The sequence below is a fragment of the Eurypyga helias genome, unplaced genomic scaffold (genome assembly GCF_000690775.1).
Source record: "Eurypyga helias isolate BGI_N326 unplaced genomic scaffold, ASM69077v1 scaffold14420, whole genome shotgun sequence".
NCBI lineage: Eukaryota > Metazoa > Chordata > Aves > Eurypygiformes > Eurypygidae > Eurypyga > Eurypyga helias.
The window spans coordinates 37,330-60,119 of NW_010223982.1; the positions used below are offsets into that span (position 1 = coordinate 37,330).

The following is a 22,790-nucleotide window of genomic DNA, read 5'->3' on the forward strand; positions in this document are numbered from 1 at the left end:
ATAGGGATCTGTGCATGCACATATAAAATACAAAAAGCCTGAAGATGTTATAAAAGGATCCAAGAAAAATGTTTAGCAGACAGAAATTCTTAGGAAAAAATGTTGCATTCTATGTCTAGCCATGTTACATTAATGATAAAGTAGACATGTGAAAGGAAGACCTGGCTGAATGGTATTTTAATATTTCACCTAAAGAGAAAGTTAGATTTAATAAAAGATTCTGCTAGAGGATGATATAATCGAAGGAAAGCATAAATGCCTGAACTGAACTAAGAATTACACCCACCTGTTGACTTCCTTAGCCAAGTCCATTTGGATTTAAGTGAAAAATAAAAATGGGTAAAGTAAAATCACAGGAAACTGCTGTAAACCTTGAGGGCAGGATAAGTAAGCACAGCAGGAAGCAAGGCAGATAAGAAAAGCTTGTGAAAAAGGGCTAAAACACCATTCATGGGGGATTTCAAGTATACTGACAATGACTGACATAGCGGTATTAGAATTGTTAAGGAATGGTGCTTGTTCCTGAAGAGCAGAGCATAGGACTGTCTTCTCCCTCAGTTTGTACGGAAAGCAAGATCAGAAGCTGTTCTGGACTTAGCCCTAGGATGCAGATGTAGTATGAAATCCAAGGTTTAGTGAAAATAACAATCTCAGATAAAAAAATATTCCATAGGTTCTGTGAAAAAATGCAAAAGCAGTGGACTGCAAAGTAGACAGGATTGTAAAGAATACAAAATGACCTTCAAAAAGCTGGCTGAAATCCATGATTATATCAAACCCCTTTGTAGAAAAGAAGTTTTGTGAAAAAACGAGGCATAGCCCAGTGGTAGGGCACTCACTGAAGGTTTATGTCACAGAATGTCCTTCCAACCTCAGGGAAGTTGCCTCATCTCCCTGGGCCTCAGCTTTATATCTGAACATTTAGAATGACAGTACTGTCCTACAACTCAAAAATGACTGAGAAATATTCAACTCCTTCAGTAACATCTGCACCTTGAAGAATGAGTGCAGTGACCTCTTAGAGACAGTGAAGTTATCTGTCAGACAGGGTGGGAACAGAGGATTTCTGCAGAACAGGGAAATTGGAAGAATACTACTATATAGGAAAGAAAACATTACAAGTGAAACCTGAAAGATCTTCTAGAGCAGTATGAAGAGGAAAAAACAAAAGAACAGCTCCTTACACTTAGATGTAGCAGTGGAATAAAAGCGAAAATTAAGCTACAGTGTGTATAGGGCAATTGATGTGCTATGAAAAGTAATGCAGAAATTCTGACCTGATAAAAGGTAAAATGTATTAAACATTTTGTGAGTATTACCTATGATTTACTGTAAATAAAGCAGTTGCTTAAGAGGTCAGAACACAGAGACTACCTGTGAGGATGAAAAAGTAGGTAACACCAACAGCAACTCAACCACCAAAATATCTAAGACCCTTAGAAATGGCACACTACCTAGGTAAGAATATATCCAAGAGTGTAAGGGATATTGAAAACATGAATGAAAGCAGCATGAACAAGTATTTTCAACATTCACGATGACCTGCAGAGAAACCTGAAGAAAGGTGGGAATCAAGTTGATGATATTATTTTTAAAAGACTTGGGGTATACTGCAGAATCAGCTTTTTTGTTGTGTATTCAAGCAAGAAGGATGAAACCGGGAAACATAAAAGAATAAGTTAGCTAGAGTTGGATGGAATTGCTGGAATATCTGAAACATTGAAAAAACACTCCAAAATACGAAGAGTTTCTTTAAAATAAAGAAAGGTTTATACAAAATTCAGGCACTTTGAAGGGTACTACAAATGTGTACTCTGCTAAGAAAGGTAGTGGTGGGGTTCCAAAAATCAGTAGTCAGAGATAATGAAATCAATGAAGGATTCTTCTTTTCCTTTTTTTTTTTTTTTTTTAAATAAGCCAAGCTACAAAGAGAACACAGCTGGAGTTCTTACTAATAGAATTGATTTATATTATTTACTCTTCCCGCAATTTGTTTTTCACATTGTGCATTTGCTGCAGAAAGAGAAAAAAGCAATGCTGTTAAGACTCAAGAATGCTTTTATCATAATCATGCTACCGGAGGATATAAAGTAGAAGAGTGCCAGGTCTGATCACTGCATACACTGGTTGCCAACAAGGAAGTTTTAAAGGTGGGTAACTGTACAATGTAATGTTAACACTCTGCTTCTGGGTATATAACAATAATACAAATTAATAATCATCATAATGGTAATAAATCCAGCAGTACAGCAAAGAAAAAATAGGTAAACCTCTTGCCTTTTTCTGAAGAATTAATCTGCACTAAGGTCAGTAACCGAACAAGAGCAGGAACTAGCCAACACCAGCAGTCTAATAGGGGAATAGGGTAAAGTGCAGCAGTTTGGGGGTTACTGTTACCAGTAATGATTAAGTTTAAGGGAGGTCACTGCTCAGAGAAGTTGGGGGGACTCTGTGTATCACCTGTGCTCAGCCCACTGTGCCTCTGTGAGTAACTTGTAGGATGGACTGTCCTGATGCACCCTAGCTCCAGGTCACTCTTAAAAGGAGGACTTTTGTTTAAAAAGAGATCACAACACAAATTTGTAAAATTTGTATTTTCCATCAATCTGAAAGAATGATTTAAAGGAAGAGGGGCAGAATCAAAGAAATGCCATCTAAAGATGCAGAGTCAAGGAGACATATTTTTTAGGAGATCTGGTCTGGTATATGACAACACCCACATCCACTTTTAGGCAAAATGATACACTTAAATATATAAACTGCCTGAGTGTATATGCAAAATTAGAAGAGACACATTTAGCATTTTTTATTCCTGTTAAATACTCCCATTGGTAACTATGAAGGAGAATTAATAACTAACCATAAGATGATTCTAAATTTTCGCATCATATATTTTCGTATGGCATTGGTAAGATGCTTTGGGTGGTATCATTCAGGACACACTTGAAGATCACAGCATACAAGAATATTTGAAATTATTTTACCAAGTAATTCAAGCATCTTTTAAAAAAGTTTTTCCTTATTGTTCCCTGAAAGATAGGTAAGGTTTGCCTTTGAGGCATCTTATATTCCTGTCAGACTTCTTTTATGTTTGAATCTAGTACAGAAGGTAGGTGTCAAAAGAAATGAAACTCTACTGGGTGTCTAGGGAATGTAAATATTTCTCTTTCTCTGCCCCAAGGACTTGTTTGCCCATATTTTGACAGTCCATGAAATCTTTGACACTGAGACCTGTCAAATATTAACAACTTTGCACTGTGCCGAACTGACTCATCATTTACACTTTTATCTTTTTTTTTTAACTTTGATGTCGATCATTCAATCAAAAAATAAAATAATAATAAAACCACTCAAGCCCCCGACCTGAAGAAGAACTTTAAATGAGATTCTTTCTGACATCTTTCTCACCTGCATGGCTTTTTCCTGTGTACTTTCTATATTAAAAGATACTCTTGTCAAAAATCAAGATTAACACCCATCTGTTCTATCGCTGCTGACCTGTTGCTCTGGGTCATATTTTATGCAAACAAGGGTATTGTTAAATCAGCATAATTAACTTGAAAAAGTCAAATTAGGTCATAAGCTGCCACTCAGATTTTTAACAACATTTTTCAACTGATTAATCATTGCTATGAGGTCATAAACCTCAGAATTATTTTTTATTGGAAAAAATTAATTCCTTCAATGCTTAAGTGTAGTAATGTGAAGAGCATATATTACTATTTTTGACATTCTAACTTTACTTGAAACTTGGGACAGAAACCGACAATATCCACATGGCAGAAGAATGATTTAGAGATTTTGCTAAAAAGTGAAAGCTCTGTAACTTTGTCATTTTGTGAGAACTGTGCAGTATTTTGATAAATCTTATTTCTAAACAAACATTTTATGCATGCACAATGAAATACAAATGTATGTGTTTATGATATGCAATTTTTCTTCTTCTCACACATACTCACAAACAGACAAAGTGTAACCTACATCTTGATTTGACATGTCCCAGTAGGGTCGTTCTCCATAAGACATTACTTCCCACATAACTATTCCATAACTCCACACATCACTGGCTGATGTAAATTTGCGGTACTGAATGGCCTCTGGAGCTGTCCATCTCACTGGAATTTTTCCACCCTATGGAAAGAAAGAAAAGAAGAAAGATTTATGTTTTCTCCACAAAATTTCCATAACATCATCTGTAGAGTGCATTTATAATTATTTCCATCAACATCAAAAGCAGCACTTATATTATCTACTATAGTTGCTCGACTGCAGAATTTTCAAAGGAGTCTGAGGAAGTTTAGGCTCTTAAAACACGTGGACTATAGAAAATTAGACACCTGTCCAAGCGAAGCTGAATGCATTTTTCTGGAAGTGCTCATCTCTCCCTTGATTTTAAGGGGCTGCTTAGATGCCTGATTTACACTAGCCGTTTAACTCTGGGCGGCTTGAAGCTAGGTGAGGGGAATCCCATCCTGTGCATATAAATCCTATTGAATTGTCATACAGTTCCTCTGAAATCTCAGTCTGACATTTTTAAACCACGATCCCACTAAGACCCCAGCAGCAGGAGTGACAGCTGTGAACACCAGTGTGGATCCCTCTGCCTGTTGGAGCAGATTCCAGGGGCCCCTCCTTCCCTTAGCATGAGAAAATAGGTACAGCAAGGCCCCCCAGATGGGTAAGTGGAGCTGGCTTAACAAAAGAATAAAGAGCATACTGTGCCCGATGAATGCTTAGTTAAGAAAAGCGTCCCACCCAAAAGCAAGGGAAAATACAGGAGTTGAGCTTTGTCACTGTCTAGCCTCCAGCTAGTCAACTTTTTTGTAAGATAAAATCTAGTCTGAAAAATAGTAATAGCATACAAATATTTTAATTGACTCATAGTAAATGAGAGGATTAAATTTTTTATGGGTAAAACTTCCACATTTGTTCAAACAGAAAATCATGAGGAAAGGAATAATGAAGATACGGTGCAAAATTTTGACAACTTTACCAAATAAAAATGTATGTTCTTACAAAAATATCAGTCCCTAATTAGAGCCAGATTTCCGCAGACTCTCTCCTTTTGAATTTCTCTTATCCGTACTTTCTGGAAGATATGCTTCTTCTTAATAACCCCATCTCAAAACTACTAAAACACATCGATTTCTCTTACGGTAGTAGTGTAGACGGCCTCTGGATCATCTTCTATAACTCTGGAAAGGCCGAAGTCTGACACTTTACAAACAAGGTTGCTGTTGACAAGAATATTGCGTGCTGCAAGATCCCTGTGTACATATCCCATATCGGCCAAATATCTCATTCCAGCAGCAATTCCTCTCAACATTCCCACTAGCTGAATGACTGTAAATTGCCCATCATGTTTCTGGAGGGAAGAAAGGAGCAGCAATTTTTGTTAGTATAGCTTAGAAGAGAAATAAGAATTAGTTTTACAACTTCGTCTTTCTACTTATTTACGACTTCTGTGGCAATTCATCCTGCGGCAAAGAAACTCACTTCAAGCACAAGTTTTATTTTCTTCAGAGATAGAGCAGTACATCCGGTAAAGAAATGTATGAGTATCTAATGTACTACAAGTAACAAAACTTGTTAATCAATATAAATTTCTAGCTAAGTCATGGCAAGTCTCTTCTAAGAGAGATTAACTGATGTGCAGCTCTTTATAGTTTGCCTCTATGCTTTTCATTTATCAACATAAATTTTTGTATCAAGAAAACAAAAACTATCTCCTTTTGGAACTTCAGTGACTGATAACTTTATTTATAGCTTGGAGTTTATCAAACAAACATAATCTTTCTGTTCTCTGTAGTGTACTTATACATCATCTCTCACTGTCTTGTATACCTGGTAAGGAGTCTGAACTGGTCAGTTCAGAACTCACATTCAAAAAATGCTAAATTGGTGTGAACTTGCACTTGTTTTTCCTTTGTTCTTCTCTTGAACATGACCACGGTTCATTTAAGGATTTTTCTTGTTGATTTCCACCATGCTGACACAATAAAATTCTGCTCCAAAATGGCAGAAGATTTGGCTTCAGGTATCAGTGGTTTTAATTTCAGATGGTGGCAATAATAAAACCCACCATGCCTATGCCACATGAAATCACTTAAATTCCTAGAATGTTCCCAGGTGATCCTGTCTGATCCTTTCATTTCTGATATGGTTTTGCTGAAATAACATAGAGAACTGTTAGTATTTGCCAAGCTCCATTTCAGCCTGAAAAATCATTTTAATTAAATGAATATCATACATGTATACATATATATATGTGCATATATTAACCCGTATTATTTAAAGTGACAATATATAATATGTATAATATATAATAAATATATTTTTCACTTAAAATCTGTTTATATATGTTTTCATTTTGGTACTCACCCTAAGAAATGCATCTAAGGCCCCATTCTCCATGTATTCTATTACAATCATGACTGGTTTCCCTGAAAGAAAAGAAGACAGATTTTGTTTGAGAAACTGTGACACAAATGGAGTGTCTCTTTTTGATAAAACACATGTTATCCTTTGAAGGACTGAATCACGGAGACAACGAACATTTCTAAGGCCTCCAGCACTGTTACTGAGCTCTAATAAGTTCTTAAATGTCTGCATGGAAAGTGGTCATAATTCACAAAATTAAACCATACAAATCAAAATGTCAATGTGTTCTCCTAACTCCTGCTGTGTGAACAGGACTCGGGAATAATGACACTTCAGATAATATGAAAGTATATAAGAAACTTATCTCTCTACATGGTCTTTGAGGCTAAATGAAACTAGAAAAATAGGATTTCAAAGCACTTCATCTTTTAATCATGCATGCATCCTAATTTTTTTTCCTCAGGTTGCAGCATAAAGTCAGTATTTTTTTAGTTAGTTACGCATCAGGAGAAAATCCATTATGAGTGTGCAGCCTGTTTATAATTTGAATCTTTGACCATGAATAAGCTAACATAATTTCTGCCATTATGTTGTTATTTCACCGACAGATTGAGCCTCTGCTTACCTCTGGTAACGACTCCTTCTAAGTGAACAACATTGGGGTGGTCAAACTGTCCCATGATGCTTGCTTCACACAGGAAATCTCTCCTTTGCTTTTCAGTATAGCCAACTTTCAGAGTTTTTATGGCTACCGCAACATCTCTCTTGCCAGGAAGCTTTAGACGCCCACTGCACACTTCACCAAACTCTCCTACAATTAAGTAGATCAAAGCTAAATTACTCCAACTATAATATCAATATTCTTCTTAGGCCTTGGTTCAACTAGCTGCCTAAGTGTGTGTTTAAATTTAACATGTATATGTTCATATTTGAAATGGATTACTTCAGAACAAAGACAGACACGTACTTTCAACAAATTGCTGACTAAGTACCTTACTTAGTAAACACTTCACATTAAGCCAATCTACAGGACTGTTATTTGAATCTTATAAAAGACTTGTTAGTAATTTGTTATAATTTTTCAGAAGTCTGAAATAAAAATAAAGTGGCTTTCATAAGAAAATACTATTACAGGAATAGTAATACCATTTGTAAGTGAAAATGTCATTCTGTTCTACATGGTTTCCTTGCTATCTTTAGATCTGATGGGTTTTTCTCTTTCAAAAGGCAGCTCTTTTGGAGGTGCTTTTAATTTAACATCGTTATGGTGTTAAATGAAGCACTACATTATTACCCTCAAGCAGGATAATTTACTTTGCAGATTATGAAATGAAAGGTGTGACTTATAATAATTTTGTTACATTAAACAAACACAAGCAAATGCTGGAAGGTTGTTAAAGGTTTCTAAACTAACAGACAATTGGAACTTGAAGAACATGTGAAAAAAAATGGCCCATCAGCCACCAATTATACAAAATAAAATCTTAACAATCATATATATTTATGTATATATATATGCAGATAGATAGCAGAAAAAGGGTAGTAACATGTCATATGGAATGAAGGGGAACATCTCTTTAAAAAGCAAAAGATTTATTGCAAAAATATGTAATCATCTGGTACTTTGCAAATACATCTGGAGTATTGGAGATATAGATCCAAGTCCCTTCCCCAGATCAAATCAAGTCTGTAATTTATCTCCTGCATACCTGTGGAATGTCTTAACATCAAGCTATTGAGTACACACAAGTATGCAGACACACCTATGTCCAGGACATGTTTTAGGCTGATTGCTGAAAAAAGTGTTTGACTTAGGAAAGATTAACACAGAGAGTTTGATTAGAGAATCCTTTTGGGACATAGGCTGAGGTCTTGAGAAACCTAGAGGGACCAGGACTTAGTGCACACACATACTGGCAAAGCATCTGGCTGGCAGTGGAGAGAGCGATATGCCTGGAAATGGTGCTGAATGCGTGAAGAGGTGGGTGTTGAAGTGTCCCAGTGGGTGAGTTCTGAGAATCTTGTTTGCGACTGTTCCAACACTACAGTTCTCCTCTCACCCCCAACAGTAGAGCACAGAGAAGGAGAAAAAGGCATTGCCTGAACCTCAGCTTCACTGTTCTTCAGCCAGAAGGTTAGAACTTTGGCCAGGCCTTAAAATTTCCTACTGACTTGTTCAGGCAAAACTCCACGCACAGTGTCTGGTTTTAGGAACCTCGTAGGAGATGACTGCATACAGAATCGAATTCCTTTCCCTCCTGTTGTACGCTAGCTGAGTTACGGTTAGCTCCAAACAACTCCATATACCTCTGCTAACACTGTGCTGTACCTGAGCTAAATGGCCAGGCAGAGTACAACTGTTCCTGCCTGCACAGGTGAGTCCTTAGGCCAACCAACCTTAGGTGTTGGAGCTGTGGTCTGGATATCCATCTCAGAGCTATGACTACCATGAGGCACAGCTGTTACATACATAACAACTTGCTGCTCATGCCCTTAGCTCAGTGCTTTAACCTCCCTCCTGCACTTCATTAACAATACAGATGACTATTAAGAATTCACCACTCACCTCACTCACAGCTCCTGCCCACAAAAACTTACTAAAGGATAACAATTTTCTTTAGCAGTACCTTACAAAATTGTTTTTGTTCCACACTGAGAACAAGACATAAGAGTGTGTGCGTGTGATACTTCAGAGCCAGGTAATTAGGATACTTGGCACGGGAGACACTAAGGCTTAACTCCCTTCCAGAACTCTGTGATCTGATTTTGATCGGTTTCCAAAAGCAGAACACTCACACTCAGGCAAACCAGAAACTTGAACTGGTATGTTACGCATTTCAGGCCAGAATGCTAGTCAATGAACTACTTTTATTCCCAAGAAGATAATGTATTCAGCTGAAATGATGCCCAAAATTGATCCAGAAAATATGGCGACGAGTGGGAATAGTGCACAGCCACACAGACACTAGCTCAGCATGTCAACAAGAGGCTAAAACAAAGGATGTGTGGTACGAACAAGGACTCAACATAGTGGACACCAAATTCTCTATCTAACAGGTGGCCACAGCGGGATGGTAATGAAAATGCTGGCAAGGAAAGCACATATCCCTCATGCAAATTGAGCACAAGCATACTTGCACCCGGTTTGCCTGAGAGAGACATAGCACTACTCAATAGTTGATGTGGCCAGCATTGCTGATGCATATTGAGACTGCTAAGTGGCTTTTCTGGTGCTACCACTAGCAGAAATTATACATTCTTCTTTGATGTATGAGTTTCAGCTGCTTCTTTGGATCTTTAACATTCTGTTGTTCCTGGACTGCATTTAATTTCACTCCTGTTTGCTATCTACATCAGCAGGTTAAAGCCAGAGCTGAACCCCATACGCAATATGCTTTCACCATAGCACTTCTAATTAACTTTCTTCAGAATGACTACTGACAGACTTTAGTGTTTCTGCTATCAGTTATACTCATTAAGATCAAGAATAAATTCATCTGCAGTCAACAAAATTAACATTCTGGAATTACTCTGTCATAACAGTGAAAATAGGTTTTAAACTGTATGCTCTTTGCAACTGAAGCGTTTTTAGCATTTTGCTCAAAAGGCATCAGCAGAGTCCAACTGAATATATTTTTGTGCTCTGAACTGTTGCTATGCTGATAGTTTTTTAACTCAAAACAGAAGATAAAGCTCAGTAATTTTTCTATGCTAATCTTGAATTTGAATCTTGTATATTGTGTATTTATTAGAAGAGATACTGCCATTCTAACATCACAAAAATTACTAGTTAGCAAGGTCTGGATTTTTATGCTCTTAGTCATCTGAAGGCATAATTTGCTCAGCAGTGTTGTTAATTTCAACAGTACTACTCCTTGATTAAGACATGATTCAACATGAGTGAGGTTACTTTAAAAAGGCATTGTGATTTCTAAGTGTAAAGATTTTTTTACAGGTAAAACAGTTTATTTTAGAGATATTTCTTCTCTTTTTAAATCATACCACAGTATGTAATTTACAGTGCATGCCAAACTACAGGGTGTTTTAAAAAGTATTCTCCTAATACTTTTATAAAATAACAGGAAAGCAAAAGAACATTTCCTCCAGGAATCCAAAGTATTTGATATTTTTCTTACCCACGGAAACTTAATTTCACTACATGGAGTAGTGCAATAAAAATGTCACATATCTTATTAATGCAAACAAATGAAACTGCCTTTTTAGAGCATGAACACCATGGCTTAAGTAGGTGGTAGACAGTTAAAGAAGAAGAAAAGCAATGTAATGCTGGTGCAATTACAATCAGTCATGAGAAGTTAAACAATAACTTTTTGTATTCATAAAGTATCAAAAAGAAAAATGTTAGAACAAAAAACAGCCTTAGGGAAGATTTTGTTATACAGAACCAAGACCCTCCTAGTCTCTATTTAAGATTTTGTGCTGAAGCCAGTTTTCCTTACTCACATGAACAAAAATTCTGAGGTCAAAAAGCCCTCTTGCAAAAGGAAAGCAAGAAGAATTTGCACTCATGCCTAACGCCTCTACTCTGACAGTAAATAATAGGCAGCAAAACTCCCCCTCCCCCAACCACTTTTTTAACAGCAGATACAGAATTAGAAACCCACAAGCTTTCAATGTCAAGCAAGATTCTTCATTTACCTATTTATTTGGGTTTTGTTGGCTTTTTTTCCCCTGTTTGTTTTTACATTTTAGAAGCAAGTGCAGCTTCATTGCTCTTAACCACTCTGGCAAATGCAAAAAGTTCTTCTATACTTGAGGCATAATTATTTGCCTGTCATTATGATGTATGAGTTTCGATCCCGGCTAAATGGAACAGTTGAATCAGGAAGCCACGGCAGCCTTACCTGCACCAATCACACGCTCAATTTTAATACAAGAGGCATCTAGCTCCTTGGCGAATTGATGGACAGCTCTATTTGGGTCCTCGTAGGTTTCAGGGTCAATGTAGGTTTTGGTGCCTGGAAATTTAACTGTAATGATGTAAGAAAGCATGACTGTGATGAAGCAAAGGCACTTATTGTGCAGTCAGCCCAGGAATTTCATTATGCAGAGTGCTCCTTGGAATAGTGAACCTGCTTCCACACAGCCTGAGTCAGAGCCGCGCTGAGAGGCAACCTGAGTTTTAGGCATCGTCTGCAAGCATGCTGACACAAGTACACAACCCCATCTCTAAAAATGACTAACATTAGCATCTGCATCTCCACAAGAAATAATAAATATTAAATAGTGCTCAATGGAATAAAATGCAAGGGTTGAGTGGAAGTAAAACAAAAGCATGGGAAGGGCTACAAGACCAGCAGAGGAGGTAAACCTTCCCTTTCTGTGTAAGGACAGAATCCTCTTTTCCCAGCTTGCGTAAACAACATTTCTTTATGTTATCTCTGTCTTCCAGTGGGATTTGAAAGCACCTTCTACCTACTTCAGTTTGCTTAAACTACTGAATATAATATCAATTAAAGACTGTGTCAACAGTTAAGCTAAACTTTTCACAGCACTTGGAATTTATATCCATAGGCATGTTTTTTGCACTAGAATATGAACATGAGAAACAGTTGTAGGTAACTTGTAAAGGCATAGGAAGGGAAAGTGGGCTCAGCGGCACAATCATTCCCTCTCTCAAGCACCTAAGAGCAGCAATTTGTTTTTTGTTTCCTCTTTCATCAGTAGAACAATTAGTGAAACTCAGGCAGCGTAGTGTTCTGGTCAGCATGTAGTTTTTCTCCTTAGTTTGCTGCTGATTCAGGAAAATTATTTTTTGCTCTCCTGGTGAAAGTAGAAACTTTTAGTCTAAGTAGAGCAACCTTATTAATCAAACATTTTTTAATGAAATAAATTTATCTCAAAAGGATTACAGTCCTGAGCTTTAATTAAATCAGTGAATTGAAACTCAGTGTGAAAATGCAAGAATGTTCTTCTGCTAATTGATAGACTGATACAGAAGAATAGAATCAAGTCAATACAAAACATAAATAATTTATGGTTATTTTGTAATCTTTTAATTGAACATAAAATATTTTAAATTTGAAAATGCATTGAAAAATAGTTTAGCAATCATGCATATTTATGTTTCAGATGATATTACTGACCCAAGAAATCCCAAACCCTTAGAAGAAGGAAAAGACTAGAGAAGTTGTTGGAGTAATCTAATGAATTTACATCCAGAGAAATTACTTGAAATGTTGCCCAGATGTTATTATCTGCTATATTAGGTATTTAAATAGAGGTTCTTCCATTGTATTGATAATGCTACACATTTTAAAAATGATAAATATTTAATTCTTAAAACAAAAAGTTAATACAGAAAATAAGATGAAAGCAATAGGTTAACTTCCTATAATAGTGCTTTCAGACAGGGAGATGGAGAAGGAGCCATCCTCTTGTGTTTGTGACAAGGGGCCTGAATTGGAGGTAACCTTGTGAATCTCAAGTGGGACTCTGATGGTTCTTTATTCAAGCTGTCATAAAGCATTTTGACAGGCCAAGGCTATCCTGGCATACCAACGTGAAATAATGTTGGCCTGGATTTGAAGATATTGTTAGAAGAAAATGGTAGGAGGAACCCAAATATAAATCTGAATTGCTTGACTAAACTCCTCCATTGTACTTGTATCTTCAAGTGTAGCACTTGAGGTCACAGAGAGTTGAGGGGGACTGAAACGAAATATATGATACGCTATTAAATACAGTGCTTTCAAACCTGCTTAAAAAAATGGTCACTTGTAAGTTTTTGTGTTAAGTGTTTGTTGTAAATTACATTTTTGAAAACACAGTCTGGTACCTATGCACAGAAAGTGGTTGTCTAGATGTTATGGAGCAACAGGACACCAAACTGGTGTTCACAGCTCTGTGACCAAGCTGGTGACCACAGCACTGGGTTCTGTCTCATTCTGTACATGGCTATCAAATAAAATTAAACATTAAACCTTCAATCTGCAGATGATGAAAAACTAGCTTGGCAAAAAGTGACATATATTTGGTGCTATGATTCTAAAGAGACTGTGTATGCTAACTGTTCTGACTGATTTTCTGGATCATCAGATTTCTTGGAAGTAAAATGAGGGAAATTAAAACTTATAAGGTCTCACTATTTCTGGATCAACTATTAATCATTTAGTAGCAGCTTTCACGTTAATTAATTTATACTTTCATTGAAACAAAAAATTCCACTGATAAAGGAGATGAGGAAAGTAATTATTTAGTTAGCATATTCCTTTTCTTTATATACTGACATACTAGAATACAGAGTTGATCTTTTCCTTCAAGGACATAATAGGGATTTTAGAAATGAAAGCTGTAGCTCTTTGGAAGATGTGAAAAGCTTATAATGCATCTATGAGAGGCAAATTTCAAATCCATCACTCCCAGAATAGTAACATTTGAGTAACATCAGGTTTTTGATGAATTCCTTAAAATCAGCTGCACTGCAAAGTGCATGATAAATAATTCTTATCCCATTATTATTTTCCACCTTTCTTGCACAGATCATGAATTGATTGACTAAAGCTGCAATGATGTCACTACTTAGTTTAATTTCCACTTTATTTAAATGAAATTATTTAGATAGCAACACACTCAAACTCAGAGAGCATGAATAAATTCCAGGTGATCTGATTTTTTTTCAGGGCAGAAAGGTGAAACAGATACCTCGATCTGATTTTGAGTGAAGCTTTGGTTAGAACTACTCATTTAAAGAGTCGTGTATTGAGAAGATGCTACAAATTTGTGACTAGTGGCTACTTCTCCAAGTGACATCACATTCTCATAATAGCTCATGATTTTAACATATGTAAAATAAGGTATAACATATTGCTTTCATAAAAAATCGTTGGATGGATTAAAGCTACAGCTGCCATTACTGGTAGACAACAAAGGCTACATACAGCATAGCATGACTAAATGGCAAGTTCTACTGTTAAGAAAGTTATCAGGTATAGGAGAACACAGGAAATCTGGGCATTTTTCTGTGTCAGAACTTATACTCAATTTAATTCTGTTATGTGATTTTGCAATTTTGGATGCTGAAAATAATTTTGTAACTTAGTTTTACCATACTCCTGACTTAATGACTGATAATGAAAGACAACATTCTTAATCTCTCATGTCAAAAAGATATTACAACTGGATTAAGAAAGGACTAAAATAAGAAAGTTTTTTAAACAAGAATTTGATAAAACTGAAACTGTTCTTGCATAACTCTTCCTCTCCTCTTAAATTTTTTATTATCATCAACCTAAGAAAGATGTATTTTATTGAATTTTCCCAGGGTTCTAGCATAAGTTCAGATGGTACCTATAATTTTAAGGAGAGGCTTTAGATGCTGTTCTGCGCTAGGGAAGTGATTCTGGAACAGACGACAGTAATGAGGTAGCTGACTTTTCCCTTCATATTAAATATTATATTTTTAAGAACATTATGTTTTGGAAATATTGATGCTACAGTATTCACAGTAGCAGAAAACAGCTTCTGAGCAGAATAGTTTTATTGTTAGGGTGATGCAGTGAACCCCACTTTCTTAAGCTGAAGTTTGTCTGAGGTAAAGTTCATAGAGTCACTTAACCAAAGGTCTCTCAAATACTGCACCTAAGAGGAATCGTTAGGATGGTGTTAAACATGTATTCAAAGCAATCAAAAGGGAAAAAAATGAAGAATGAAAACAACACTCTATCATGCACATGTATAGAAATAAAACCGTCTGTGGAAGCAATGTTGACTTCGGTCTGCATTCTTTTTGTGTAGGTCATATTTTTACAGTGTTTAACTTCCCACTTGATATTTACACAGCATTTTTGAATTTCTTAAGGCTTTGTCTTCCATGGAGTGTTGTTTTAGTATTGTCTACACTATTGCAGTTAGGAATTTTTGAAAGGGAAAAAAGAGGCAAAACACTTACAATGAAAGTAAAGTTCTTCATCCCCTTCTTGATCTGCTTTGCTATAGCCACAATGCCTGAAAACAAAGACTCCAGTTTTACTTGTAAATAATAATTTACTTTCTCACATCTAAAGTCCTGACAACATCAGCTTTGCAGGCTGGGATTTGCAGGCACTGAGCACCTAACTCCTTTAGGCCCTTTGAAAGTTTCAGCCATAATTCTCTTGACAGCAGAATTTTAAATAAATCATGAACAGTTGCAATCAAAAGGCTTTTGTATCAAATACCGGTTGGGACAGGTCCTAAAGAGAAAATTCTAGTTCTGGTGAAAAGCTTCTATGGATGAAACACAGGATTAAAGAACTTGAAAGTAAAACACTGTTTTACATGAGGGCATTCTTAAACTTACTGCTGTGCCTCTTTTTCTTGAATGTAAAGTCATTTAAAGGCTGATCAGATAAAGTGTCAGACTTCTCCACATGAGAAAACTGAACGGAAAGAGGGACTTTGAGGAGTACAGGTAAAGAACCTGCTAGGGGTTCCTTTTACAGCACATTTACATAGGACAAAAAGAACATCTTGATTTAAATGTGTCTTGCCAAAGTAAGAGGAGGAACTGGATAATTGATAACAGAATTTAAATGAAAAAATGTCCTTATAAAAAAATTACTTCTGTTTCAGTTTTGCAAATTACTCTCCCAGATTAAACTATGTCTCAGGAGTGGGGTCAGATGTGCTTATGCCTGTGCAAAGAGCAATACCTTCGCCCGATGATGAATCCAAACACCATGAAGACCAGAATGATGGTTCCTGCCACAGCAACCACAGCTATGATAATAACAGGATTCTGTTCACTGGAAACAGCCGTGGCTGCAAATGGAACACAGAGCAGAGATTAGTTTAAAATTAATCCTTACAAAGGAACCAAATGAAAAATGAAGTCAAGGCATGAATTGCAGACTCTTTACCTTTGCCTGAAACTATTACATTGATAAATTTAGTCTAACAAAGGGCCTCCATTGGAAAGCCATCCAGATGCTGTATGAGTTAATGATCGTCTACAGGGAATAAAAAGGAGCTGTGTTGGAATTGACTTGGTCAAAGTGGTACAGCCACTAGCTGAAAGGCAGCATCAGCCACTTCCACTCCCTTCTACTGCTGCGCTGCCTTTTGTTTTACTTCATTGTTGACTCCCTCCTAAAGGGGAAGACCTGGATATCCCTGTAAGTTGGGACAGTAAGAGAATAAACCCCGAAAACCTCTGCTTCTAGCCTCCCCTCTAAAACTAGTTGGTATGACTTTGATAGTACTCAAGGAAATGGCATCTTAGCTGTAAGAAGAATATTTGAGATGAAACACTGTCTATTAACATAGGTTTCCTAGTTAGCATATTTCTCTCTCTTACTGCTATTCATCATTGTAAATTGCTATTATTACTTATCATTTGTTTCTGTGAGCAACAAAAAGGTGCTTCCACCTATACAAAGCGGAATTCTCCATGCTTCAGAGAATTTATATGCTAAAATATCCACACATTATCGCTCTTTTTATTCAGATATGCCAACGCTATTAATATACGCAAATGTATGCATGTCACATTGATGTAAACTGAGGATGTAAATATTTAGACTGAGAAACCTCAAAGCTTGTTAAATACTTTCCTTGCCTGACATCTAATGAGGGTGGCCACATACTCAGTTGCATTAAATGAGTACAGCTCTACTGAACAATATGGAGCTATGCTGGTTTGTAACAGTGAAGATCTAAGCCACGAGACTGGGAATAAATGAGGAGACACCAGGCAGTTATTCTGAACAAGAGACTGTGAAAGTGTGAATCATCTGGAAGCAGCAGAGAGAAATAAGGAAAAAAAAAAAGAAATCCAGCTGACAGCTGATTAACTAAATTGTGGATGGTATTTTAATATGATTAACTGCTGGTAGTGGTAACTGAACAGGAATGTCTACATGAGGATTTTATGAATTCCACAAAATCAGGTTCCTGTTGCAGACTTCAGAGGTTCCCATAGAAACAAACAAACCAGTCTTTCTTTGCTCTGTCTTGGAAGAAGTGAGCCAATCAACATGATTTGTCACTGACACTGCCCTGTACCAGCTGCTTCAATACCAAAATAGCAAACAGATATAGAATAATCTGCACTGAAGGGGAAAGACCACACATCCCCACCCACAGTTTTATTTCCTAAAGAAATTTTGTAATTTTTCTGCGCTCTGCCTAATGCAGGTGAGGAAGATTTCATTATTCATATTGGTCTTTAACTGAAAAGAGTAAATGCTTATCTATAAGTAGTAACTATAACCTTCTAAGATACTCAGATCAGCAGGGTGCTATTGCAGGCCTGCATATATCCCACTTGTGAAACTTTAAAGAAATCAGTGGTCACTATCTTGTGCCAGAGTGTAGGGGCATAATGAACACAACCTGAGTTGTGAGGAACACAACTCAGTTCCTGTAATATTATCAGGACATCAAAGCAGACAATCCCAAGCTTGGGAATGTCAAATTTATGTAAAATACAGCATTTTCAAAAACTGTTCCCTTCTCTCTTTGAACTTCAGTGCAAACCTCACTTGGAAGTCAAGAGGCAGCATCCTGTCACAATGGCTCGGGAGTGAAGTTGCATCCATCTAACTGAGTTTGAAAAAATACCCAGGCCAGCCTGTCACCTAATCTAGCAGCCAAGCTGAGTGCACAGAGGTTGACATATGTGAGTGGGTTGCTCTGCACAATTGCCTCACAGAATTTGGGTACTGGCACACTCTGGAAGAAGGCTGAGGATGTTATTTGGGCTCTGGAATACGCTGGGTGCATGGTAGGCTGGCCAAATGGTAAGATAGGTAGGATGCAATGTGTGATATATTTTTACATCTGCTAGCAAAATGAAAAAAAGGGATTGACTGTGCACATGGTCTGGTATGAATTCAGTGGCAGCAGTGTAAGACATCTGTCCCTGTTCAGGTACTGTGTGCTGCTTCCCCCTTCTGTGTGATGAACTCAGTCTGTTAGTGCACGTGTGATTCAGAAACCAGATTCTGGAGTGATCACTGTGGCATGGCAGAAATAAAGATGCTAGACCATCCTTAGAGGAACAATTTTGGGATGCAGATGGTCCTTTCAGGGGGGTCCATGGCATGGTTACCTGTCACTGGTGCTGACACAGTGGTCATGGCAGGGAACCACCAGCAAGACAGGGAAGTCTGCCCTGAGGTTGAGACAGGGACCTGAAACTTGGTCAATCAGCTACAGGTGATACCTAATCTGACATCATGATATTTGCATATCCAAATGATGGAGGCAATATTTAAAGGAGTGAAAATCACCTTTTAAGTACATGGATGGAGGCATGGGGATTGGATTTCCAAAAACCCTGGAGGCTTTACAAAAGGAGGTTTGCTATAAAAACTGTGCTGCTCCTCCAGCAAAATTTCTCGTGCAAGCAGCCTGAAATGTATGATTTAAAGAAAAGAATTCCTGATGAAGTACACCATAAGAGCTTTAATGATAAATTGGATTCATGTAGGCCAAATATGCCTTTCTTGAATGTTATTCTTTATGTGTTCTATAAAAATTTGTAGTAGTGTTATTTCAGACATTAGGAATAAATTTGACATCTACATATTACATCAACCTTTCTTGACTTAAACTGATTCATGGCAGAAGGAAAAAGCAAAGTCTTCATGCCAGGTTGTGCTCAGCCTCTTAACAGTGAGAGCTGTAACAGGTGGCAAATCCCTTCAATCACAAAACGCACATGATTATCTTTAGATCCACTGACTACAAGTCATTTATCATAACTTCTAAATACTTCAGTGAATTCATCTGGCTCGATATGAGCCAGCAATGTGCCCAGGTAGCCAAGAAGGCCAACAGCATGCTGGCCTGCATCAGGAACAGTGTGGCCAGCAGGACTAGAAAAGGGATTGTCCCCCTGTATTGGGCACTGTTGAGGCCGCACCTCGAATCCTGTGTTCAGTTTTGGGCCCCTCACTACAAAAAGACACTGAGGCACTGGAGGACGGGCAGCGGAGCGGGGGAAGGGTCTGGAGCACAAATCCTGTGAGGAGCAGCTGAGGGAACTGGTGGTGTTTAGCCTGGAGGAGAGGAGGCTGAGGGGAGACCTTATCACTCTCTACAGCTACCTGAAAGGAGGTTGCAGAGAGGTGGGTGTTGGTCTCTTCTCCCAAGTGACATGTAGGACAAGAGAGGAAACAAGATAGGACAAGAGAAAACAGCCTTAAATTGCACCAAGGGAGGTTTAGACTGGAAAATTTCTTTGTTGAAAGAGTTGCCAATCATTGGAACAGGCTGCCCAGGGAAAAGAGTTGCCAATCATTGGAACACGCTGCCCAGGGAAATGGTTGAATCACCACCCCTGAAAGTATTTAAAAGATGTGTAGATGGGATGCTTAGGTACATGGTTTAGTGGTAGATTTGGCAGTGTTAGGCTAATAGTTGGGCTTGATGGTTTTAAAGGTCTTTTCCAACACAAATGATTCTCTGATTCTATGAATCAAAAGATATAATTATCACTTGAGCAATATTATGTGGATTTATATTTTCTATTAATTTTAAACCCCTATGGACAATAAATTAGGTAATTGGCAAAAACTTATGACAGATTCTGACAGATTTCTAATATGTTTTCAAGAAATGGAAACCAAGAAATAATTTAAAATAAGAAATTCTGCCTGGACCTCAGGTTCCAGTTCTGCAAAATGGGGATTCTGCTACTGACTTTCTAAAGCAGAACTCAACTAATTGAAAGCATGCTATGAGACACAGAGTTAATAATATTGGTAATAACAGTTTATTGATGCTATTATGATAATTGTTATTTCAATTATACCTATTAGATGTTTGGTATTGTTCATGAATGGTAGTTTTCATATTCCGTGTGGAACCAAGGTGAAATCAAGACCTAACTTCTGTGTTTTCAGAATACCCAGAAATTGTTCAGGAGACACCTGGCTGCAATTAGTAAGATGCAATAGTGTGTGTCCATACTTTAGGCCTGCTGGATAAAGTGTAGGCTTGGTAAGCCTACCCTTTTAACCTGTAGATTTGTATTCTCAGCTCCAAATGTGGCTGACCTGCTGTCAGACAGGTCGACCTGAAGCAAATGACCCAAAATAGAGTAACCAAATTAGGGTCTGTGACGGAGCAGTGAAGCAGCCATGGGGAAAGGCAGTTCCCATGAATGGGCTCACAGCTACAAGGTCTCAATGATGGAAGTTTCCTTCTGAAAACTCCAAATGTGGAAATTTTTCTCTAAGCATGCATACACATATCTACATTGGTGAGGAAAAAATGGTATCAGTGTGATTTTTAGACAAATAAGGTCACAAGATTAGTTTCAGCATCAAGGGAAGAGCAAGATCTCCCAGAATTTTATCCTGCTGCTGAGATGTCACAGACAGATTCTCTAATGTACTGTACTGAGTGAGTTTGTACTTCAGCTTCATACTTTCCATTGAGGGGGGTTTCTGACAAGTTGGGTTTTTTTTATTTTCATAGCTTACAACTTATTATATGAGCCTTAAATAAATGTAGGATGTTTGAGACCTCTGTTTCTTAACTAAACCAAGTTGAAACTAGCCAATGAACTCAAAAGACACTAAGGATGGACATACAGCTAAAGAAGTCACACACATAAACAAAACTACAATGTGGTTTTTTTTTCAGGAGATCAAACAGGGAAGAAATGACCTGGAGAAGCCTCTGCAGGCTGAAATCTCCTCTTCCCTCCTCTCCTCAGTTGGAGAAGAATCTAGTAAGGTTATTTTCCGCTACTCACTTCTCTTGTGGGAAGAAAGAGGTGTGTATTTGAATTTAAAAAAAAAAAAAAAAAGTGTTAGAAGGACATCAGAAGAAAAGGACCTGCTATATTACAAATCTGGCTAATTCTAAGAGTGTAATTTGCAATTTTATGGCAAAACAAAAATTTAATTTCATTCTTCGAATTACAATGCCAATATCCACCTTCACACAGAATTTCTTTCTTTCTAGTTTTAATAATACTGACTATGATACTTTCCTTTCTTGTTTTACTAACTACTTCTACTGAAAGTATTAATCTTCTGCAAATCTAATTTTTTTACCTGTGGCTTCTTCTAGTGTGGCAACATCCAGTCTGGGGCTATAATTTCCATAACCAGCAGCAGTAAAAGCACGAATCTGGAAAACATACACTGTTCCTGGCTTTAGGTTGTTAATAGAAGCTGAAGTGGACTTGGTTTTCACTGTTGAATAGGTCCTCTCCCTTTGATCCTGGAAACAATAAGACAAAAGATTAAATGACATTTATAGGTCAGATTTTATCATGGTTGCACATCAGCAACTGACAGCCAGCCTGGGTAGTTTATTTCAATTTGTTGAACGCTCTTTTTCCCAACATAGAAAATAAAGCTTACTCTGTGGAGTATTAACAAAACACTGTCAAGGCAATGAGGAGGTCTAAGCGTAACATAAAATTCAAATGGGATGCTCATGTCGTTACTCGTAAAACATCCAGACATAAAACAATTGCTTCATTGGCTTTGATTACATTTTGTTAAATTTTGATGAGAAAATAGCTTGACCACAGTTTTCCAGTGGGATCTGTGGAGTTGAAACAGTTCATGAACAGGGAGATCTATTTTTTCATGGTCAGCATACCTTACTTTGTTACCTTCCAACACCTTTACAAATATACAATACTGCCAGTGTATAACTGGCTGGTTTTGCGTCAAGTTCTGACACCCTTAACTCAATTTTTACTTAGATTTTTTCCCCTGGCTTTTAATCTTTTTTCAGGTTTTGACTCTATGGCATCAAGAAGAACCCAGGGAACGAAACTCAGTATGACGCCCCCCAAATTTGAAGCTGTAAGATTACAAACCCTATGAGTAATACCTCACTTTCAAATACTACAAAAGCCATATCAGAGATCATTACAGTATTCAAAAAGCTCTACTTATTCATCACATTTACTGATCCAGATTATCTTTCAGCATAGATATATGCAGCCCTGTTGATTTTCAGTGGCAGATGCAACCCTGATTTGAAGGGCAGAAGAGATGAATTAACCAGCCATCTGAATGCACCACATGACCAGAGAAGCATGAGCCATACGAGGCAGTGCTAATGAGTCAGATACAGAAGGAAAGAATAAATCTGTAACTCATTTCAATAGCAGTTTGGCAGCTAAAAATGATGGAGAACCTTTCCCTTTGCAGACAGTAAAGCAGCAAAGGCTTTTGCTGATGTACAGGGTTAAACACAACATATATGACTTCTTTACTGAGATTCAGTAAGAGCTTCTCCTGGGTCTTGCCCAGTCTGTCGTTTGAACAAGCCCGACGGCTTGGCTAGCAACAATTTTTCATATCTTCTCCAAGAGGGTTTAAATCATCTGTAAGGACCATGGTGGAATGTATGTTGGTATGTGAGAAAGAACAGGAATGCTTGAGAGATGAGAAACAAGTGTAAGGAAACCATAAACAGTCAGGTTTGGGACT

General features: G+C 37.4%; 1 protein-coding gene across 1 annotated transcript in view; it reads right to left on the minus strand.

Annotated features, from left to right (window-relative positions):
* LOC104515886 (ephrin type-A receptor 7) overlaps positions 1 to 22,790 on the minus strand; it is a gene marked incomplete at its 5' end in the record, with an annotated part of 94,006 nt that overhangs the window by 4,153 nt on the left and 67,063 nt on the right. Inside the window, 8 exons of the mRNA XM_010160067.1 lie at positions 3,982 to 4,131; positions 5,156 to 5,365; positions 6,382 to 6,443; positions 7,007 to 7,192; positions 11,247 to 11,372; positions 15,293 to 15,348; positions 16,035 to 16,143; positions 21,393 to 21,561. Coding sequence (XP_010158369.1) covers positions 3,982 to 4,131; positions 5,156 to 5,365; positions 6,382 to 6,443; positions 7,007 to 7,192; positions 11,247 to 11,372; positions 15,293 to 15,348; positions 16,035 to 16,143; positions 21,393 to 21,561 — 1,068 coding nt within the window. The remainder of the gene's footprint in view (positions 1 to 3,981; positions 4,132 to 5,155; positions 5,366 to 6,381; positions 6,444 to 7,006; positions 7,193 to 11,246; positions 11,373 to 15,292; positions 15,349 to 16,034; positions 16,144 to 21,392; positions 21,562 to 22,790) is intronic.